This window comes from Furipterus horrens, unplaced genomic scaffold, assembly GCF_987537825.1.
Source record: "Furipterus horrens unplaced genomic scaffold, mFurHor1.1.pri manual_scaffold_15, whole genome shotgun sequence".
Classification (NCBI taxonomy): domain Eukaryota; kingdom Metazoa; phylum Chordata; class Mammalia; order Chiroptera; family Furipteridae; genus Furipterus; species Furipterus horrens.
The window spans coordinates 10,468,798-10,485,440 of NW_028327185.1; the positions used below are offsets into that span (position 1 = coordinate 10,468,798).

At 55.5% G+C, this 16,643-nt stretch overlaps 1 protein-coding gene and 2 long non-coding RNA genes across 3 annotated transcripts; 1 reads left to right on the forward strand and 2 right to left on the reverse strand.

Moving 5' to 3' along the window:
- Positions 1-3,729, forward strand: LOC149992387 (uncharacterized). The gene is made up of 2 exons (XR_016508346.1): positions 1-182; positions 1,106-3,729. It is a non-coding gene; the product is annotated as an uncharacterized LOC149992387 (long non-coding RNA).
- Positions 1-4,221, reverse strand: LOC149992386 (left-right determination factor 2-like). Its single transcript, XM_090263545.1, has 4 exons — positions 3,186-4,221; positions 1,500-1,746; positions 1,113-1,355; positions 1-799 (listed from the first exon to the last, which is right to left on the reverse strand). Exons 1-4 carry the CDS (start codon positions 3,433-3,435, stop codon positions 436-438), a joined length of 1,104 nt encoding a protein of 367 aa, XP_090119671.1. The 5' UTR covers positions 3,436-4,221; the 3' UTR covers positions 1-435.
- A 13-nt stretch (positions 4,222-4,234) lies between these two features.
- LOC149992388 (uncharacterized) lies at positions 4,235-14,960 on the reverse strand. Its single transcript, XR_016508348.1, has 6 exons — positions 14,907-14,960; positions 13,818-13,947; positions 12,227-12,408; positions 11,289-11,384; positions 5,325-5,556; positions 4,235-4,775 (listed from the first exon to the last, which is right to left on the reverse strand). It is a non-coding gene; the product is annotated as an uncharacterized LOC149992388 (long non-coding RNA).
- Between the last annotated feature and the right edge of the window lie 1,683 nt (positions 14,961-16,643).

Genomic DNA, 16,643 nt, shown 5'->3' on the forward strand with positions numbered 1-16,643 from the left:
TCGCAAAATGCCCTTAATATCTGAGATGGGAACGCACGACCGATGTTTACGCCCAGGTTTGAAGCCCAGAGAGGCGGCTGGGTCCTTAACCCACGCCACAGAGCTCAGCCCAGATGTTGTGATAGGACAGGGAGACAATGACAACTTGGAGTTTCTGCTCTTCAACGACCAGATCTACACAGGTAAGTGCTTAGGAGCTAGTGCAGTGAAAAGTATGAAGGACGGAGAAGACTGGGCAGGGGCTGCCCCGTGACCAGGGAGTCTTGTTCCTGGGAAGCAAATATTAGGAGGTGAGCTGACCAGTGGGAGGAAGCAAATTTGGAGCTCAGTAGAGAACACAGAGCATTTGCCCACCAGCAAGCCCCATCTCTCCTGGTACTGAGAACACTTCTGACGCTCACAGAAGCCAAGTCCCACGGTGGCTAGGCCCAGCGCCTACGGCTCCAGCTTCCTTGGCACGGGTGCCCCATCCGAGGCGCAGCTGCACTTCTGCACCCTCATGTTGGGCAGGCTGACCACCTGGGGCCAGAGCCTGCCGCCTTCCTTCATGCTGACAATCATGGGCAGCGAGGTCGTCTCTGAGGCGATGCACTGTCTAGGTCCCAGGAAGGGCCACTGGAAGGTCAGGGCCTCCGGGGGCTGCTGGCAGGTGCCCACACACTCATAGGTCAGGAAGCCCGGGGGCTCCAGGACCCAATGCTCAGCCCACTGCATCCCCTGCAGGTCAATGTACACCTCCTGGCGGCAGCAGCGGGTGTCCTCGGTCACCGGCGCCTCGGGGTCACAATTGCCCTGAGCTCTGTGGGGGCAAGGAGAGGCGGAGTCAGAGGTCAGCTGGGAGAGCTGAGGTCGGGGACCCAGGGCAGACCTGGGGAGCATCTGGGAGGGAGATATCTTATCCATCTTCATGATGTTAAAAAAGCTGGATATGTGTGATAAGCATAGATAACCGGAAATAACCAGAATATAAACAATAATGTGGTATTACTCCTAAGAGTCAAAGGAGAACTTTTATATTCTCATTCATTCCCATAGCACCCTGAGAATAGATGTCCATTTCAATTGAAGTGTAATTCCCTAATTAGGTCCACCCTTCGCCCCACAGCACCTACCCGAACTCGCTGAGGTCCAGGGTGTGCAGCTCCAGCTGGGGCTCGCCCTGCCGGGTGCCCGATCGCCCCTGGGAGGCGAAGCGGACCAGCTTGTGGGCGCTGGAGGCCAGCGGGCCCAGGTGCTCCCTCTGCACTGACACCTGCAGCAGCAGCGGCTCCCGGGGCCGGCTCAGCTGCTGCCAGAAGTTCACGGCCTCGGTCACGTCGAAGGCTTTCCAGCCGCTGTCGTGGATGGACACCAGCCTGCGACACCAGGCGGAGACAGAGGCCCGCGCTGAGGGCTGCAGATTCGGGGAATCCAACCCCGCCTATCCCCATCCCGGGCATGGACCCGCCCCCTCCCCGCCCCCCTTCCTCTGCCCTCCCCCCACACCCACCCTAGCCCACCTGGAGTCGATGAGGAACGTGCGGTTGGAGCCGTCACCCCGGACCTGCAGCCACTGCACGGTGACCTGGGCCCGGTCTCTGCGCGAGGAGAGCAGCTCAGGCCTGCGGAGCGCGGCCTCGGGCACCGGCTCCTGAAAGAGGCGCAGCACCGCCTGCACCAGCTCGCTGTTGGGGGGCAGCCGCCGCTCCATGCTGAACACCAGCAGGCGCGTGGAGGCCTCGGACACCAGGAACCTGCCGGCCACCTCTGAGGACGACAGCAGGGTCAGGGGGTCTCTGCAGGCACCAGGGGACCCTCTGAGGGTGACAGGGCCCAGAGCCTGGGGACAGGATTTCCCCAGCAATCCACAAGGAGAATCTGGGGCCGGGGAACTTGCAGGCCGGGAGAGAAAGAGAGCACCCCCAAATCGAAAAACTTCCAGACAGGCCCGTCTCCTAGAGCAGTCATTTGCGCTTGGAGCTTGTTTACTATCGGCCCCCACCCTCAGTGCGTGGGAGCAGCTTTGGGCCCCTGGGTGGAGTGTGCAGGGGACATGTGGCCTTCTTTAGGCAGAGGCGGCAACATTAGGATGGGAGTGGAGAGTGGGCGACAGAGACAGACCCCAGCCAACAGGAGTCTGGGGTCACTGCTGAACCTGGCTTTTCCTAAAGGGCAGAGAGAGCCCCGAGTTTACTCTCATTTCCCCTCTGGTGAAATGTCCCTTTGTGGCCTATAAATAAACCATTTTTCGGGGCTCCTGAGCCCAGAGGTAAATGGCAGGGACATGTACACCACCCTGGTCAGAGGTACCGACACCTGAGACTCCAGGTTGGTAGCATGAGCCTAGGTATTTTTGACCGGCCTCCTCATCGCCTCAAGCACCCAGCCCGGCCGGGGAGTGGGATGCTTGTGGGTCTGGCTCTGGGCACGGAGGAGGTGAGTCCCAGCCCCAGGGAGGTGACAGGCTGCAGTAGGATCAAGACCTGGAACATCCCTGACAGACTGTTCTCAAACAACAATCTTTAAAATTATAAAACCACCCCTTACATCCCAGGTAATGCCCACAACCTAGGAAGTTGTCAGAGCTAATTTAACCTCACTTACAAAGAAGTGAACAGGATCAGAGAGGTTTGGTGACACATCTGAGGTTAAACAGCAAAGGTCGAAGCTGAGAACTGAAGCCAGAGCTCCTTTCTCTCTAAGGCAACCCTCTCTGTGGAGGTTCCTTGCCAACCTATCTTCTCTTCTCTATTCTCCCCTCCTTCCACTTTGCTACCCCATGGATATCTATCTTTCCTCCTTTTCTTATCGTCCTTTCTTTCTTTCTTTCTTTTCTTTCTTTTTCTCTTTCTTTCTTTTGAAAGAGAGACATCAGTTTGTTGCTCCGCTTATTTATACATTCATTAGCTGATTCTTGCATGTGCCCTGACCGGGGATTAAACCCACAACCTTGGTGTATCAGGGCAACACTCTAACCAACTGAAATGCCCAGTTAGGGCCTTGGATATCTGTTCTTGCCTTGGCTTTGCCAACGGGTCCAACCTGGCACAGCTCCTCCTGGCCTAAGGGGAGACCAGCCATCCTCACAGTTCATAGTCCCTGCTCACTGCACTGTGGGCCCTGGGCCCCCAGATAATACACATCCAGTCTTGCCCCCTACCCTCCACCGCCCAGGTAGACCAGGGTGAAGCAAGAGGCGGCCTCACCTCGGAAGTTCTGGCTGAACCTCTTCCCCCGGGATCGGACCCCATGGCTGCGCTTCAGCAGGGCCACGTACTGGGCCCTCACGTGGGCAGGGGTGACCAGCGCCTCCACGTCGCTCTTGTCCAGGACGGGCACCTCGCTGAGGTGCAGCTGCTGCAGCAGGCTGCCCAGGATCTGCTCCTCGGTCATGGCCACCCCCAGGCTGGTCAGGGGCAGCACCCAGAGCGCCCAGCAGAGCCACAGAGACCTCATGATGCTACTCAGGAGGAGGAGCAGAGTGGATGTGTCCCCTGAGGAGGGTCCAGGAGGGTCCCAGCTGGGTGTGCTGAGAGCCAGGCTAGGCCAGCTTTATAGCCAGCCCTGGGCTGGGCCTGGGTGGTGAAAGGTGGGGGGTTGGGGGGAGGTCACACCCCTCACCCTCCTGGGAGCTCAGTGGCCTGACAGGTCCCTGACCCCTGAGGAGGGGCTGTCTAGAAAGGGCACAAAGGCTGTCTGTCCCTTGGCTTGGGTGCCTGATGAGTCAAATTAAAAAGCTTCTTTCCTGGAGGAGAGGTAGGGACCTCATTCTTTCCTACATCCCCTGTCCCTCAGTGAGCAAGTGGACTGCACTCTGGTGTGTGGCCCTTGAGTCCAGCTTCCTGTTGCAATTTAAACTGCCCTCTCAATACCAGCGCTAAGGACCAACCAACCAACCCACTGGCCAGCAGGACAAGCATCTGGACCTGGTATTCAGAGGGCTCCTGGGGGCTGCCCCTGGTTAGGAAACCCGGTGTTTCCCATCGTGTGTGTTGTGGGGTGGGGGGTGCATAGGAAGGAGGGCACCTAAAGGAGCCTGGGAACATTTAGTGCCAATGGAGTTTTGTCCAGTAAAGAGCCCGATCCTCGCCCTCTTCCCAGCCGATCATGGATCTAGAGATTAGAGCTGAAAGGATCATCCAGCCCACCCCAAGAAAACCAAGGCTCAGAGAGGCAACAATATCCCCAAGACCACACAGCTAATGAGGGACGCCTGCACAAAGTCAAGGTCTTCTGATTCCCAGCCCAAAGTCCATCCACACCCTCAAGCTCTTCCCAGCCAGAGTCCTGCCTGACCCCTGAAGCTGGCCAAGTGCACTCGGCCCAGGCGCTGAGGTCTGGGTGGGGACCAAGTGTACATCCCCCACCTCCCTGAGGCCTCCCCAGCCTGAATGTGGATTTGAGGCCTGTTGAAGAGTTTTCCTGGGGAAATAAAACAATTGGACAGTCAGCCAGGGGGAGGGCTGACAAATAAAACACAGGACACCATTTGGGAAATCCTCCTATGAATAAGTTTTTCCTTGTTTATCTTGAAATTCTAATCTCCCTTGGGAGTCCTACATTTTTATTTGCTAAATCTGGCAACCCTAGCGGGAGGCCCAAGAAAAAGCAAATGTGGATTGGGAGACCCTTCACAATAGGCTGATTAGTGGTCCGGCGGGCGGGCAGCCCCCGCGCTTTGTCATGCAGAAGAAGCAGCCGGCTTCCCGGCTCCCACCCCCACCTGTGTCTGGCCCACCTCCACCAGGCCTGGTTGGCTGGAGGTAGTAAACCGGGCCGGAGTCAGATCAACCATCCTGAGGGAGAAAAGGGAGGCAAAGTAATGGGGCCCCTAACTGAGGGCCTATTTGGACCTGGACCTGAACCCAGAGCTAAGGGGACCATGGAGGGCAGTGGGCCGGCCAGCCTGGTGCCCACACGGCCCTGGAGAGTTAAGTGGTGGGGGGCTGAGGCAGGAGGGCAGGTGGGGGGTGAGCCATGGGTCCACTTTCACCCTCCTGCTCCTAACAGACCAGGATTTGACCCCAGCCAGAGTCTGGCTGCCAGGTGAGGACCCTGCGGAAACGGGGTCAGAGGTCATCCTGCAGCCTCCAAGGCTGGGGGACAAATAGGGTCAGAGCCTGGGTTCAGAACCGAAGGAAACTATGAGGTTGATGAAGGCTGGGGGCCAGGGGCAGGTTCAGTCCGGGTTAGAGGCCAGCATGTGGGGCTCTCTAGGGTGACATGCCCACTTCACAGCCAGGGACGAACACTCCCGTGGGTGCTCCCGAGGCCCAGCCCGAGGAGCCCTGGGCTGCCCCAACCCTGCACCCATCAGCCCCCTGACCCCAAACCTGGGGTCCCACCTGGCTCCTTGGAGTCTCCAGACACACCTCTAGGAGGTGCCTGGTCCTACTTCCACAGGCCGGCACTTGTCTGTGGTCCCCTGGAGTCAACGAGGATGCGGGACAGAGATCCCTGTCTCAGTTCATCCAGTGCCTTCCTGGCAGGAGGGAGTCCTGGGCCCCGTCCTGGCCGCGTCACTCCAGCTGCGTGGCCCCAGGCGACTTTTCAACCATCTGCAATGTGAGGTTCCTCCTAGGAAATGTGGGAAATGTTACTTTTTTCAAGGAATTGTCAGGATTAATGGACGCTGGAGGCCTCTGACACCGCAGGTGCTCAATTAATAGGAGTCTTTTGCATTGTTAGCAGCTTTTACAACGTTTAACTTTTAAAAACTGAAGCGAACAATGTTTCTTAGTTATTTGTATAATTAATACAAAAGTCAAAAGGTACAAAAGGGTGTAAATACTTGAAAAACCTCACTGCCTGGTTTTCCTCCCCAGAAGCCGTCTGCGTTTTACAAAGAAATGCGGAAGTATTTCCCCCCCCTGCAGACCTTACTAATCTAGCAACGTGATCTACACTCTGTTTTCAAAATTATCGTTTTAATTTAAAGTTTGGTCTTTAATGACATCGTGCAGGCGAGGCTGCGCTTTCGTTTGTTGCAGGTGTAAGTGGAGGTCAGTCTGGCAACATTTATAAACGTGGAAATGCACAAAGCCTGTAACCCCGGACACCTACCCATACACACGGAAACCAGTCTCTCTCCAACTCTCCACAAGCTGCACTTCCTGTCTCGCTTTCTCGTCAATTAATTGAGCAAATAGTTACTGATGACTTTCCCTCTTCTATGTGTCCAAGACATACCGGAGGAGGCAAAGAGGCTGCTGATACAAAAGGAAGCCGAAGAGCACTGTGGGGACCCGGGGAAAGGGGGGCACCCTGCAGAGCTGTGCTCAGACCCCATGGGCGCCCGCACTGCCCTGCCTCAGGGAGTCCCACCGCGCTCTTGCTCCCCCTGCCTGCCTTTGCCTTCCTCACCTCATCGTTCACCGTCACCCTTCCCTCCCGCTCAGAGGAAGCCAATGTTGACATTGGATGAAGGAGGCTCAGGGCGGTTCAGCCCCTTGCCCAAGGTCGTGGGTCGATAATGAGAGCACTGAGCAGGCCGACCCTGGCCAGTGACCTTGGACAAGTGCATCACCTGCAGGTGCCTTATCTTGCGAGGCCGGGTGTTAACAGCGAGCTCAAGAGCTCAGGGTGAGGGTTGAAAGAGTGCCAGTTCCAGCCCCGAGTAAACATCCAATCAACATCACTCCTATCTGGATGCAAAGGCCTCCTTCCTGGCCCTCTTCAGAAGCTGGGTGACCTCACGATTCTTCATGGCCCTCTCCAGGCAGCCTGGACTCTGGTTAGGGTCAAATCCTTGCCGATAGGGTCAGATCTCCATCCCCCCGTTGCAGCCCCTATAATTCATCTCCCCACAATGTCTTCAACTCCAGGCCCTAGGTTAGGCCCTCGGTCAGGGGCAGTGACCTTCACCTCCTCCTCATTCTGTTGCCCCCCTCTAGGACGGCAGATCTGGCTTCCGGATGACTTCTCTACCACTGATGTTCAGGCCCAATCCAACCCCGCAGAAGGCCAGACTGTCCCCCAGATCCACAGCCAGGAAGGCCAGCTCCTTGCTCCACATGACAAAGGGAGGGGGCTGCCCGCCCTCCTGCCTGGCTGGTCAGGCCACTGTAAAAGTCCCAATCCACATTCGCCTTCTTCTGGCTGATTGCCCACTTAGTTTATTTGCCCAGCAAACCTTCACCGGGGAGGGAGGAATCCACATTCAGGAAAGGGCCTGTGATTGCAGAGGGACAATAGGTCTGGGGGATTTGCCCCCTGTCTGCCTGCTCAGACGCCCTTCCTTAAATCCATCTCCTGCATTAATGGTGTGCAAACAGCCTGAGGTCACAGGAAGGACCCGCTCCTTGTTCCTCCTAAGAGAACTAACTGCCTCACGGCTTCATGTGGCATTTCACGGATGACCCCAGTCTGACCACTCCACTGGGCACCAGAACCAGAGATCCAGCCGCCTGCCCACCTGTTCCCGTCTCAGTAAATGGCTGGCCTAGGCAGGCCTCTCTACACCAAGGGGGTCACTGTTGATTCCCATCCCACATGGGGGCCTCCCCTGGTGAGGGGGGCACTACCAGGGGGTGCCTGGCCTTTCTCAGCCCTGGTACAGCAGGTCCCCGCTGAAACCAGTCCCAGAGAGCACCTGGCAGGCCCTGATGGGAGGCTGGAGACAGGGCAGGGCAGGCAGAGTCAGCCCTAAGAGAACCCTGGGGTAGGAGTCTGGAGCCCTGCATTTGACCTGGCTTAGTCACCAGCTCATAATGAAGACACTTCTGCACACTGGGCTGAGGGACAGAGGTCTTACGATTCCCAAAATGAGTATCTGTTCCCATCCTCTAAAACACACACACATTTATTAGATCACAGATCCTATGTGTCAGGATCCAGGCACAGCTTAACTAGGTTCTCTGCACGGGTCTCACAGGCTATAGGCAAGGTGGCACCCAGGGCTGGGGTCCCATCTGGAGGTTGGACTGGGGAAGGAGCCACACCTGAGCTCCTTCAGAATTCATGTCCTTGGTTGTAGGACCACAAGGTAGCAGGGCCCTGGCTCCTGGCTGCCCTCAACTCCCAGAGGCTGCCTGCAGATCCTGGACATGTGGGCGTCCCTATTATGGCTGCAACTTCAAGTGTCCCCTCCCTTTAGGAGCAGGAAAGCTGCAGCATGCACACAGAAAGGATCGAGCTATTGCAGGGAGAGCTTCCTCACCCCCCTGCACCCCCTGGACCCCACGGCAGAACCCAGGCAGGTGGTGGCACCATTGAGGCAGGGAAGGAATGAGGACCGGCAGGTAGTGGGTGTGCAGGTGAGAAGAGAGGGGACAGGTCAGTCTGAGGAGCCCTGAAAAATCCAGGGGCCACATCAGGAACCTGCTGGAGGTCAGGTGCAGGGCCCTTGGCAGCAGCAGAGGACAGATGGCCAGGCACAAGTATGGAGGGACAAGGGCTGAGCCAGGGGCCAAGGACAAACTGGGAAATGACTAGTACCTGGGGTTTATGGGTGCAAAAGCAGCAGGAAACCAGATAGGACAGAAAAGAAACTGTCGGAGAAGCAGGAGGAGACTCCCCACCCTTCCAGAGAGCGGCAGGCTGGTGCTAGGATCCTGGGCAGGAGGTAAGGGGAAGACCTTTATCATGACAATAAAAGATGGGAGCCTGGAAACGGAAGGGAAGGCAGGGAACCCCCAAAGCTGCACATGTGTCCGTGAAGAGCTGGTCAGGATTTACCGATTTTTAGTGCTAGGAAGGATCTGGCAGGAAGTTTTGGTCCAGACCATTTCACAGGTGGGAAAAACAAGGCCTGCAATAAGTAGCCCTACTTACTGATATCCCAGCCAGGCTGGGATCAAGTGTCTAGGTCACAGGATCCCCCACACCTCTAGTTCCAGGCCCACTGAGCCCCTCATGCCCCTCAAGTTCCAGGCAGTGGGCCCCTGAGGCTTTCCTTCTGAACAAAAACCAAATTAAAAAGCTATTTCTGGCTCAGCCTGGGAGTCTCTCCTGCCTTGTCTCTGTAATTAAAAGTGGAATAACAAGTCAAGTGAGAAAGGGAGCTGGTCCCCAAGGCTGCAGTGGGACCAGCATCTCATTTCCCTGCCCGGGGCCCCTGGAAGCTGATGGGGTGGGGGCAGGTTGGAGGTCCCACCTTGAATCAAAGCACCAGGCTGCTGTGCCTGGAGGAGGGAGCTGCTCCAGGGCCTGTTTGGGGGTCTGTGTTGACAAAGGGAAGCTGGGGGGCTGATCTTCACAGCTGAAGCATAGGCTCAGGGAGCCTGCAAGGGGGAGTGGACACGGCCCAGGCCAGTGCGCTGTGTGACCTCAGGTAGCCCAGCACCCTCTCTGGGCAATGAGGGATTTGGCCTGAGTGACCATGTTTACTGTTGGTGTTCTCTTTAAGAAGATCCTGGGATGTATTGGGTCTGTGTCAGCAGCAGCTGAATGAAACAAAAACCTCGTCTGGGGTGCACGTGAGGGTGTACTTGTACATGGGCATGCAAGTGTGCATGAACATGAGCAAGTGTGCATATGGGTGTACGAGTGTATGTGTGATTCCTTCCCTGACCATGAGCCGGCCAGGGAAGCACTGAGGACCTAGGGCTCTGGCTCAGCACCGTGACCACAGAGCAGGCTCACTGTGGTGCCCGGGAAATGGTTGTGGGGGTTTGATGGGAAGGCCAGGTCCTCCTATGGGTCCCCCGGTCTACCACCACCCCAGGAATGTGTCCAGTAACAGGACCTGGCCTTTTCCCATCTGAAAGGCCAGGGTCCCTTTGTCTCTGGAGGGAGCAGCTATAGATTCCAGAGGCGGACGGCATGGGGAAGAAAGTAACAAAACTGCCCCCTTCAGGGATGGGCAGGCGGAGAAGAGTTCACAGTGGTGCCCGCTTGTGGGCTGGGGCTCGGGGTCATGTGGTCAGCGGTGCCCAGGGCCACCTTTGTGCCACCTGTGGATGTAGCCTCAAGCAGACCCTACGCCCCAATGGGGGAGGACACACCTGGAGACTGCTTCCCCATGGCCTGGATTTCCACCAGTCACCTCTGCCAGGAAGAGGTCCTGCAGCAGGAGCCCCCGACCTCGAGCTCTGGGGAGTGGCCTCACTCTCTCTGATGAAGACACCACAGCCCCAGCTGACAATGGCCAGAGCTCCCCTGGCCGGCCACGCAGGCCTTCCTCTGAAGCGGGTCTGCCCGGAGCTCCCCGCTGCGCTCCCAGCCCTGCCTCCCTTGTTAGTGGACTCCGGCCCTTCCCCTGGGCTCTTAAATCCTCAACATCCTCAGACTCTGCTTGTTATGGGCTGAACAGTGAGCTCCCAAACTCACGTGTTGAAGCCCTAACCCCCACTCCCCCAGAATGTGGCTGCATCTGGAGACAGGGACTTTGCAGAGGTCATTAAGGGGGAAATAGGTCTTCATGGAGAGGCTCTAACACAGGATGACTGGTGTCCTCGTAAGAAGAGAAGAACAGGCCGCAGACACAGGGAAGACTGTGGGGACACAGTGAGAAGGTGGCCCTCTGCAAGCCAAGGAGAGAGGCCTGGGGAGAAAGCGACCCTGCCAATGCCTGGATCTTGATCTCAGGCCTCCGGCCGCCAGAAGTGTGAGAAAATAAACAGTTGTTGCTTCAGTGGCCGGAGCTGCTCTTCCCACGCGTGCCCACCCAGCTTACTGCTCAGCTCCGTCATGGCCCCGGGTGGCCCCCACCTGCTCCTCGGGGGTCTCCACCTCACCCTCACTCCACCCCAAGTGGAACTCCAGCTGGAGGAATGGGCTGAGCCTAGGCTCTGGCCACTGCCGTTGCTCCACACAGCCCTGGGCAGGGCCCTGAGCCTCAGTTTCCTCGTTTGTAAAAGTGGAGCTAGAAACATGCACTGGACAGCGTTGTTCGCGCGGATCTGGGAGGGCGTGCAGAGGGCCCAGCCCTGGGTCCAACTGCTCCTTAGCACTCAGCACGTGGCAGCTGCTGCTTTTATGATTCCTCACAGAGCTGGTCCCCTTCTGGGACACCCCAGGCCCATTCGTGGAGTCACCATGCCGGGACCTTGGCCTGGCCTCCACACCTGCTTCCCCTCACCGGCCCCCTCTCAGGGGTCTGTTTGCTTCATTAGCCCAGCAATCCCCAGAAGCACTTCCTAAGCAGAGCACCTGCCGTCTGCTGAGCGCATAAGTGGGGAGCTGGTGGGCAGAGGAGCTTCAGCTTATCGTCAGCTTATCAATGTAAACAAATTGGTTTTTACACAATCAAATACGATATAAGGGATGTGTTAGGGGGAGGGGGTCCCTAAGCCTTTTGGATTACCCTTCTCAGCTGGCCTCTCTCCTCTCGCACCCAGATGGCTACAAACAAGATTCAGGGCACATACCTAGGTTGCAAGTTGAATCCCTGGTCAGGGCACGTAAAGGAGGCAACCAATCCGTGTTTCTCTCTCACATCGGTGTTTCTCTCTCTTCCTCTCTCTCTAAAATCAATAAACATATATATTTTAAAAACCCTCCCAAGACTGCACCTGCTTTCCAATGGGCCCAGTCCTGTGCCTCCGTGGTCCAGCCTCACCTGGCCTTCCTGTCTGCTACCCATTCTCCTCCCCTGCCCCCCAGCATACGCTCCCCCTCACTCTCGCCAGGTGAAAGACGTTACCAACACTGGGCATCAGGACCCACCACCATGGTCGGGGGGTCACTCCGGAGCCCACCCTGCCCCTTGACCACTTCTTTCTATCTTGAAAACTCACCTGAACACTCAAGACCTATCTTCACCATCACCTCCCTCACCGAGTCTTCCTGAACACCCCCTCCCCGCTCCCTGGAGGACGGCCTCACCAGAGCCCTTATCAGCTGGTAGTAACTGCAGCAACTGCTTTCACATCAATCTCCCCACAAGATCGGGAACCGCGTTAGGGGAGGAAGAGAACCAGGTCTGGTTTTATTCGAGGCCCCCGCATCTGGCACACAGGGGTGCTCCATGTTTGCGGAACGAGCGGATGAATGAATGCATGTGAGTCAGACCGAGCCAGGTGCTCCTCACACTTCATTTCATTTAATCCTCACATGGCTGAACAAGTACAAGGTTATAGGAAGGGCAGCTTCTCTGACTTCCCTGCCTCTCTGACCCCCACAACCCACTAGGGCTTCTTTTTACCTGGGACCCCATTTCCCAGAACTGGCGCTGAATATCTTAGGATATTGACACCACACTATGGAGGGTCCCAACGCATGAATAAACTGCATTTCAGGTGCCCATAATAAGATCTAAACAAATACATATCGATTGGCAATCATGCAGGTATTCTTGGCTTTTCACCTTTCTGGTCTATCTCCCTGGATACCCGGGAATGTTGGCTGCCGGCCACGATCAGCTCCATTCAATTTAATAAGCATTTGTCCAGCTCACAGCTTAGTGCCAGGCAGAGGTTCCCAAGCTGGCTGAGGGTCGGAAGCTCTGATTCTGAGATTCAGGTGGGAGGTGAGACAAGAAGGCATCTCCTAGGGAGGAAATGGGGTGAGCAAAAACAGTTGGGGGGCACACAGGGAAGGGTAGGTCTGGGGTCCAGACAGAGGGAGCATTTTGGAGAGTTGAAGGTAATAAGATCGGAAATGGAACTCAATAAATGCTAGCTTCCTCTCCATTTCTCTTAACTTAAGAAGACAGGCGATCAATCGGTTTGAGAACCAAGTCTGGGCCCCAGGTGTGGGGCCAATGATGCCCAGGAAACAGGAGCCATGTGCCCACCCAGACCAGAGCTCTGCCCCACCAGGCCCTGACGCTGGAGCCTGTCCTCCTAGTTAACTCCTCTGAGCCTCCAGTTCCTTAAGGATCACCATCGAATCAACAGCAGCCTCAGTTTTCTGAGCTCGCCTCCTGCCAGACACCAGCCCAGCCCTTAATCTCACTGCATCCTCTCCTCGACCCTTCCAGGTGGAGACTGCTATTGTCCTCACACTGCAGATAAGTTCCTGGAGGGTAAGTAACTAGCTGGCGGTCAAATGACTAGTAAATGATCTGACCCTCAAGGCCTCTTGAGCAAGGCTGGTGTGTATTGATTCCCATGACCTAAGAGACCCTGAACACATCCGGAAGTCGGAAGTCGATAAGGCTCGTCTTTCTCAGCCCTGGACGCCCAGGGGAGGGGACAAGGTGTGCGGGCAGCCTGGATGACTACTGTCCTGCCCCTCCCACCTGGGATTGACCGCTCTGGCCAAGGGACGCAGGGGCAAGGGCTATTCCAAGAAAGAAGATTCAAGCGCTCTCCTCTCTAACAAACACTAAACTGCCTTGTTTTGTGACTACACGAAGTCACGTGGCACAGCTGGCAGGCGGGGCAGCAAGCAGGACAGGGTTTCTTGTCCCCGGCCACAGCAGGCCCGGGCGCTCACTGCTTAGCGTCTGGCGCCATCTAGTGGCTGCGGGGGCCTTTCCTCCGCAGCTGGACCGCGGGGCCGGGACAGAGCTGGGCTTCCAGGACTAGCTTTTCTTAGGGGTCGACTGTGTAAAGGACATTTTTTGGAGCCACCTGCTGTCCTGGAGAGCTCATCTGTGAGACGAGTGGGAGGAAAATCGGAAAGAGGACTTGGAATCCGAAGGCTGGGATCCTGGTTCCAGCTCCCCTAAGTTGCCTTAGGTAAGTTCCCTGGGTTCACGGGCCCCCGCCCCCACCTGCCTTCCAGGATCACTGTGAGAATCCTGTTAGATGTGACCAGTGACAGCATCTTGTCAGTTCAAAAGCACTACTAAAGAGCAAGGTATTGTGTTCATGAGAAAATAAGCAACAGAACAAGTTCCAGGATGCTAAGGGCCAGTGAAGGGCCAGGAGTGGGGGCAGGAGTGGGGTAGAGGGGTGAGGAGGGGAAGGCAAGATCATGGGAGGCAGGGGCTTCAGCAGGTACAGACACACCTGTTTAGGACAAAGGGGGCCTGACCAGCAGGTGCGGGCAATGCTGTTGGAAAAGGAAGTCCAAACAATACATTTCTTGTTCTTCCACTTAATTAAAAAAGGCAGGGAGAAGTGACAGCTTTGTTGGCCTCTGTAAAACAAAAAAATAAATGTCAACTTCTCTTGAGTGGGATTCCCAGTGACTTGGAACTCTCAAAACAAGTCCCCACCCCCTGAAGGGGATGAGGAGGCCAGTCCTGCCCCACTGCCGGGTTCTGGGTCTCCTTCCCAGACACCTGCCACATCTCCAGCTCCTCATCCAGCCTCATCTGAATGCCCGCCTGCGGCAGGACAGTCTGTGCCAGAAGAGGGTTCTCGGTTTTAGGTCCCCAGACCCTTCCCCCCACTGGCTGTGCTCCTAACTTGCCCAAGCCTCGGTGTTTCCATCAGTAAAACACAGAAGTAATAAGTGCATTATAATTATTCAATTAAAGATGAAGTGAGATTATGTACCTTGCACACAAAATACGATGCCCAGCACTTGGAAAGAAAATATGTGTTTGTTTACTGAGGAAGTTTCCACGTTTTAAGTTACACATGAGAAGCTGCTTGACAAGGAACATGGGGGGGGGGGGCTTCCTGTCCAAGAAAAGAGGAAACCCTGCAGTGTGTGGATTGCAGAAAGAGGAGGGGCTGTGTCAGGGTCACACTGTCACCTGCCAAGGGGCCACCAGGCTGTGGAGTCAGGCTCTCCAGTGTCCCTCTGAGCGTTGCTTAGTAATGATCACCTACTAAGCATGGTGTGTTTGTGTTCCACACAGCCAGTGGGGAGCAGTGGTGACATTTTTAATATTTTAACTATGGAAATTGTGCCTGTTTATGGCAATCAGCAATTTAAAGTAAAAGAAAGAAAAAAATCAAGTGAGAAGTCAGTCACACTCCTGCTTCCCCAAAGTAGCTATTGTTCACGATCAGGACAGAGGTTTGGGGTCCTGAGAGAAGCCAGTTATGAAATGGGGATTGAGGCTCCCTCTAGGCCCAGATGCCCCAGGGGTCCGAAGGGGGAGGGGCCTGCAGAGGCGTCAGGGGTGGGTGGGCTTCCTCTCTTACCCCTCTCCTCCGAGCCGCCTTTCCCTCTGCCTCTCCTGTGTCCACATCTGTCCTCTGCCCCTGTGCATCCCAGAACAAGGACAGAGAGCTGCTGATCAGGGCACACCAAGGCCTTGCGGGACGCTTGGCACAGAGGGGATGTTCAACACACGCTTACTGGAAATGCTGCGCTACCCTTGAACGCCAGCTCTTACCCCTAAAAGCTCACAGCGGGCCATTCAGGTGCTTTCCTGTGGCTCAGCCACCTGCTGAGACAGAAGCACAGCTCCAGACCCCCGTCCACAGCCTGACGCACTGGGGGCCTGGACCACCCACCGCAGGGAGTCGTCAGCCTCTGGTTCGGACTACCTGCAGCTCCGGCCCCAGGGCCAGCCAGCCCAGTGAGAAAGGGGAGTGCTGGGGGGCAGGCCCAAGGTCCGAGGGAAAGATGCCCTGTTTTCCAAGGGGGACCCTTTCTCCATCTCCCTGGAGGACAACCACCTTCACCAAGTCTAGCCCTGACCTTACCTAGTCGAAGCCCAGAGGCGAAGACAGTAAGTCCTTGGCGGGTCAGGGCTCACCTGAGCCAGGCCCATGCCCCAAGCATAAGCCAAGGCTTGGTGGTGAGTACGATCTCAGGAAATGTACGTTGGTGGTTTTAGGCCTGGAAAGGGGGCGGCATTATAAGACGGCAGAGGAGACAGGGTGAGGGGACCATCTCCTGTCACCCAGGACAGCTCACCAGCAGGCCTAGGGAAGAGAGGACAGGATTTGGCATCAGACATGGATTTAAATCCTGATACCCCTTCCTCATGAAAACCTGAGCGACTTATTCCATTTTTTAAGTTTTATGAAGTGTCATTTACATACCATAAAATTCACCCACTGTAAGTGTCTAGTTCAATGACTGTCCAGTTAAGAGTTGTGTAACCATCACCACAGCCTTGTCCTGGCCAGGTGGCTCAGTTGGTTAGAACATCGTCCCGATACGCCAGGGCTGTGGGTTTGATCCCCGGTCAGAGCACATACAACAATCAGCCAATGAGTGCATAAATGACTGGAACAACAAATCGACGTTTCTCTCTCTAAAATCAATTTTTAAAAAAATTAAAATGCATCACCACAATCTTATTTTAAATCATATCCTTCCCTCCAAACAGAAAGCTCGTGCCCTTCCCCTTCCCAGGCCAGCCCAAGGCACTCATGACCTGTCCCTGAAGGTTGTCTGCATATTCCATACAAATGGAATCATATACTCTGCGGCTTTTGGTGACTGGCTTTCCTTCATTAAACGTTTCTGAGGGTCACCGTGGAGCATGTATCTGCACTTCCTTCCTTTTTACTGCTGAATGATATCCCACTGTAGCAGTAGGACACGCTTTGTTTGTATGTTCACTAGTTCATGGGTTGTTTCTACTTCCTGACTCTTGTGAATAATGCTGCCCCGGACACTCCTGGGCAAGATTTGTGTGGACATGTGTTTATTTCTCCTGGGTAAATACCTAGGAGTGACATTTCTGGGTCACATGGCACTAAACTTAACCCTCTGAGGAATTGCCAGACTGTTTCCCAAAGTGGCTGCACCCTCTGACATCCCCACCCACAACGCGAGGGTTCTAATTTCTCCCCATTCTCACCAACATTTATCATCTTTTTTTTTTTTCAACTAAAAAGAGTGGGTGTGAAATGCTCTCTTGTTTGGTTTTGGGTTGCATTTCCCTAAAAACTGATGATGTCGGACATCTTTTCATGTGCTCA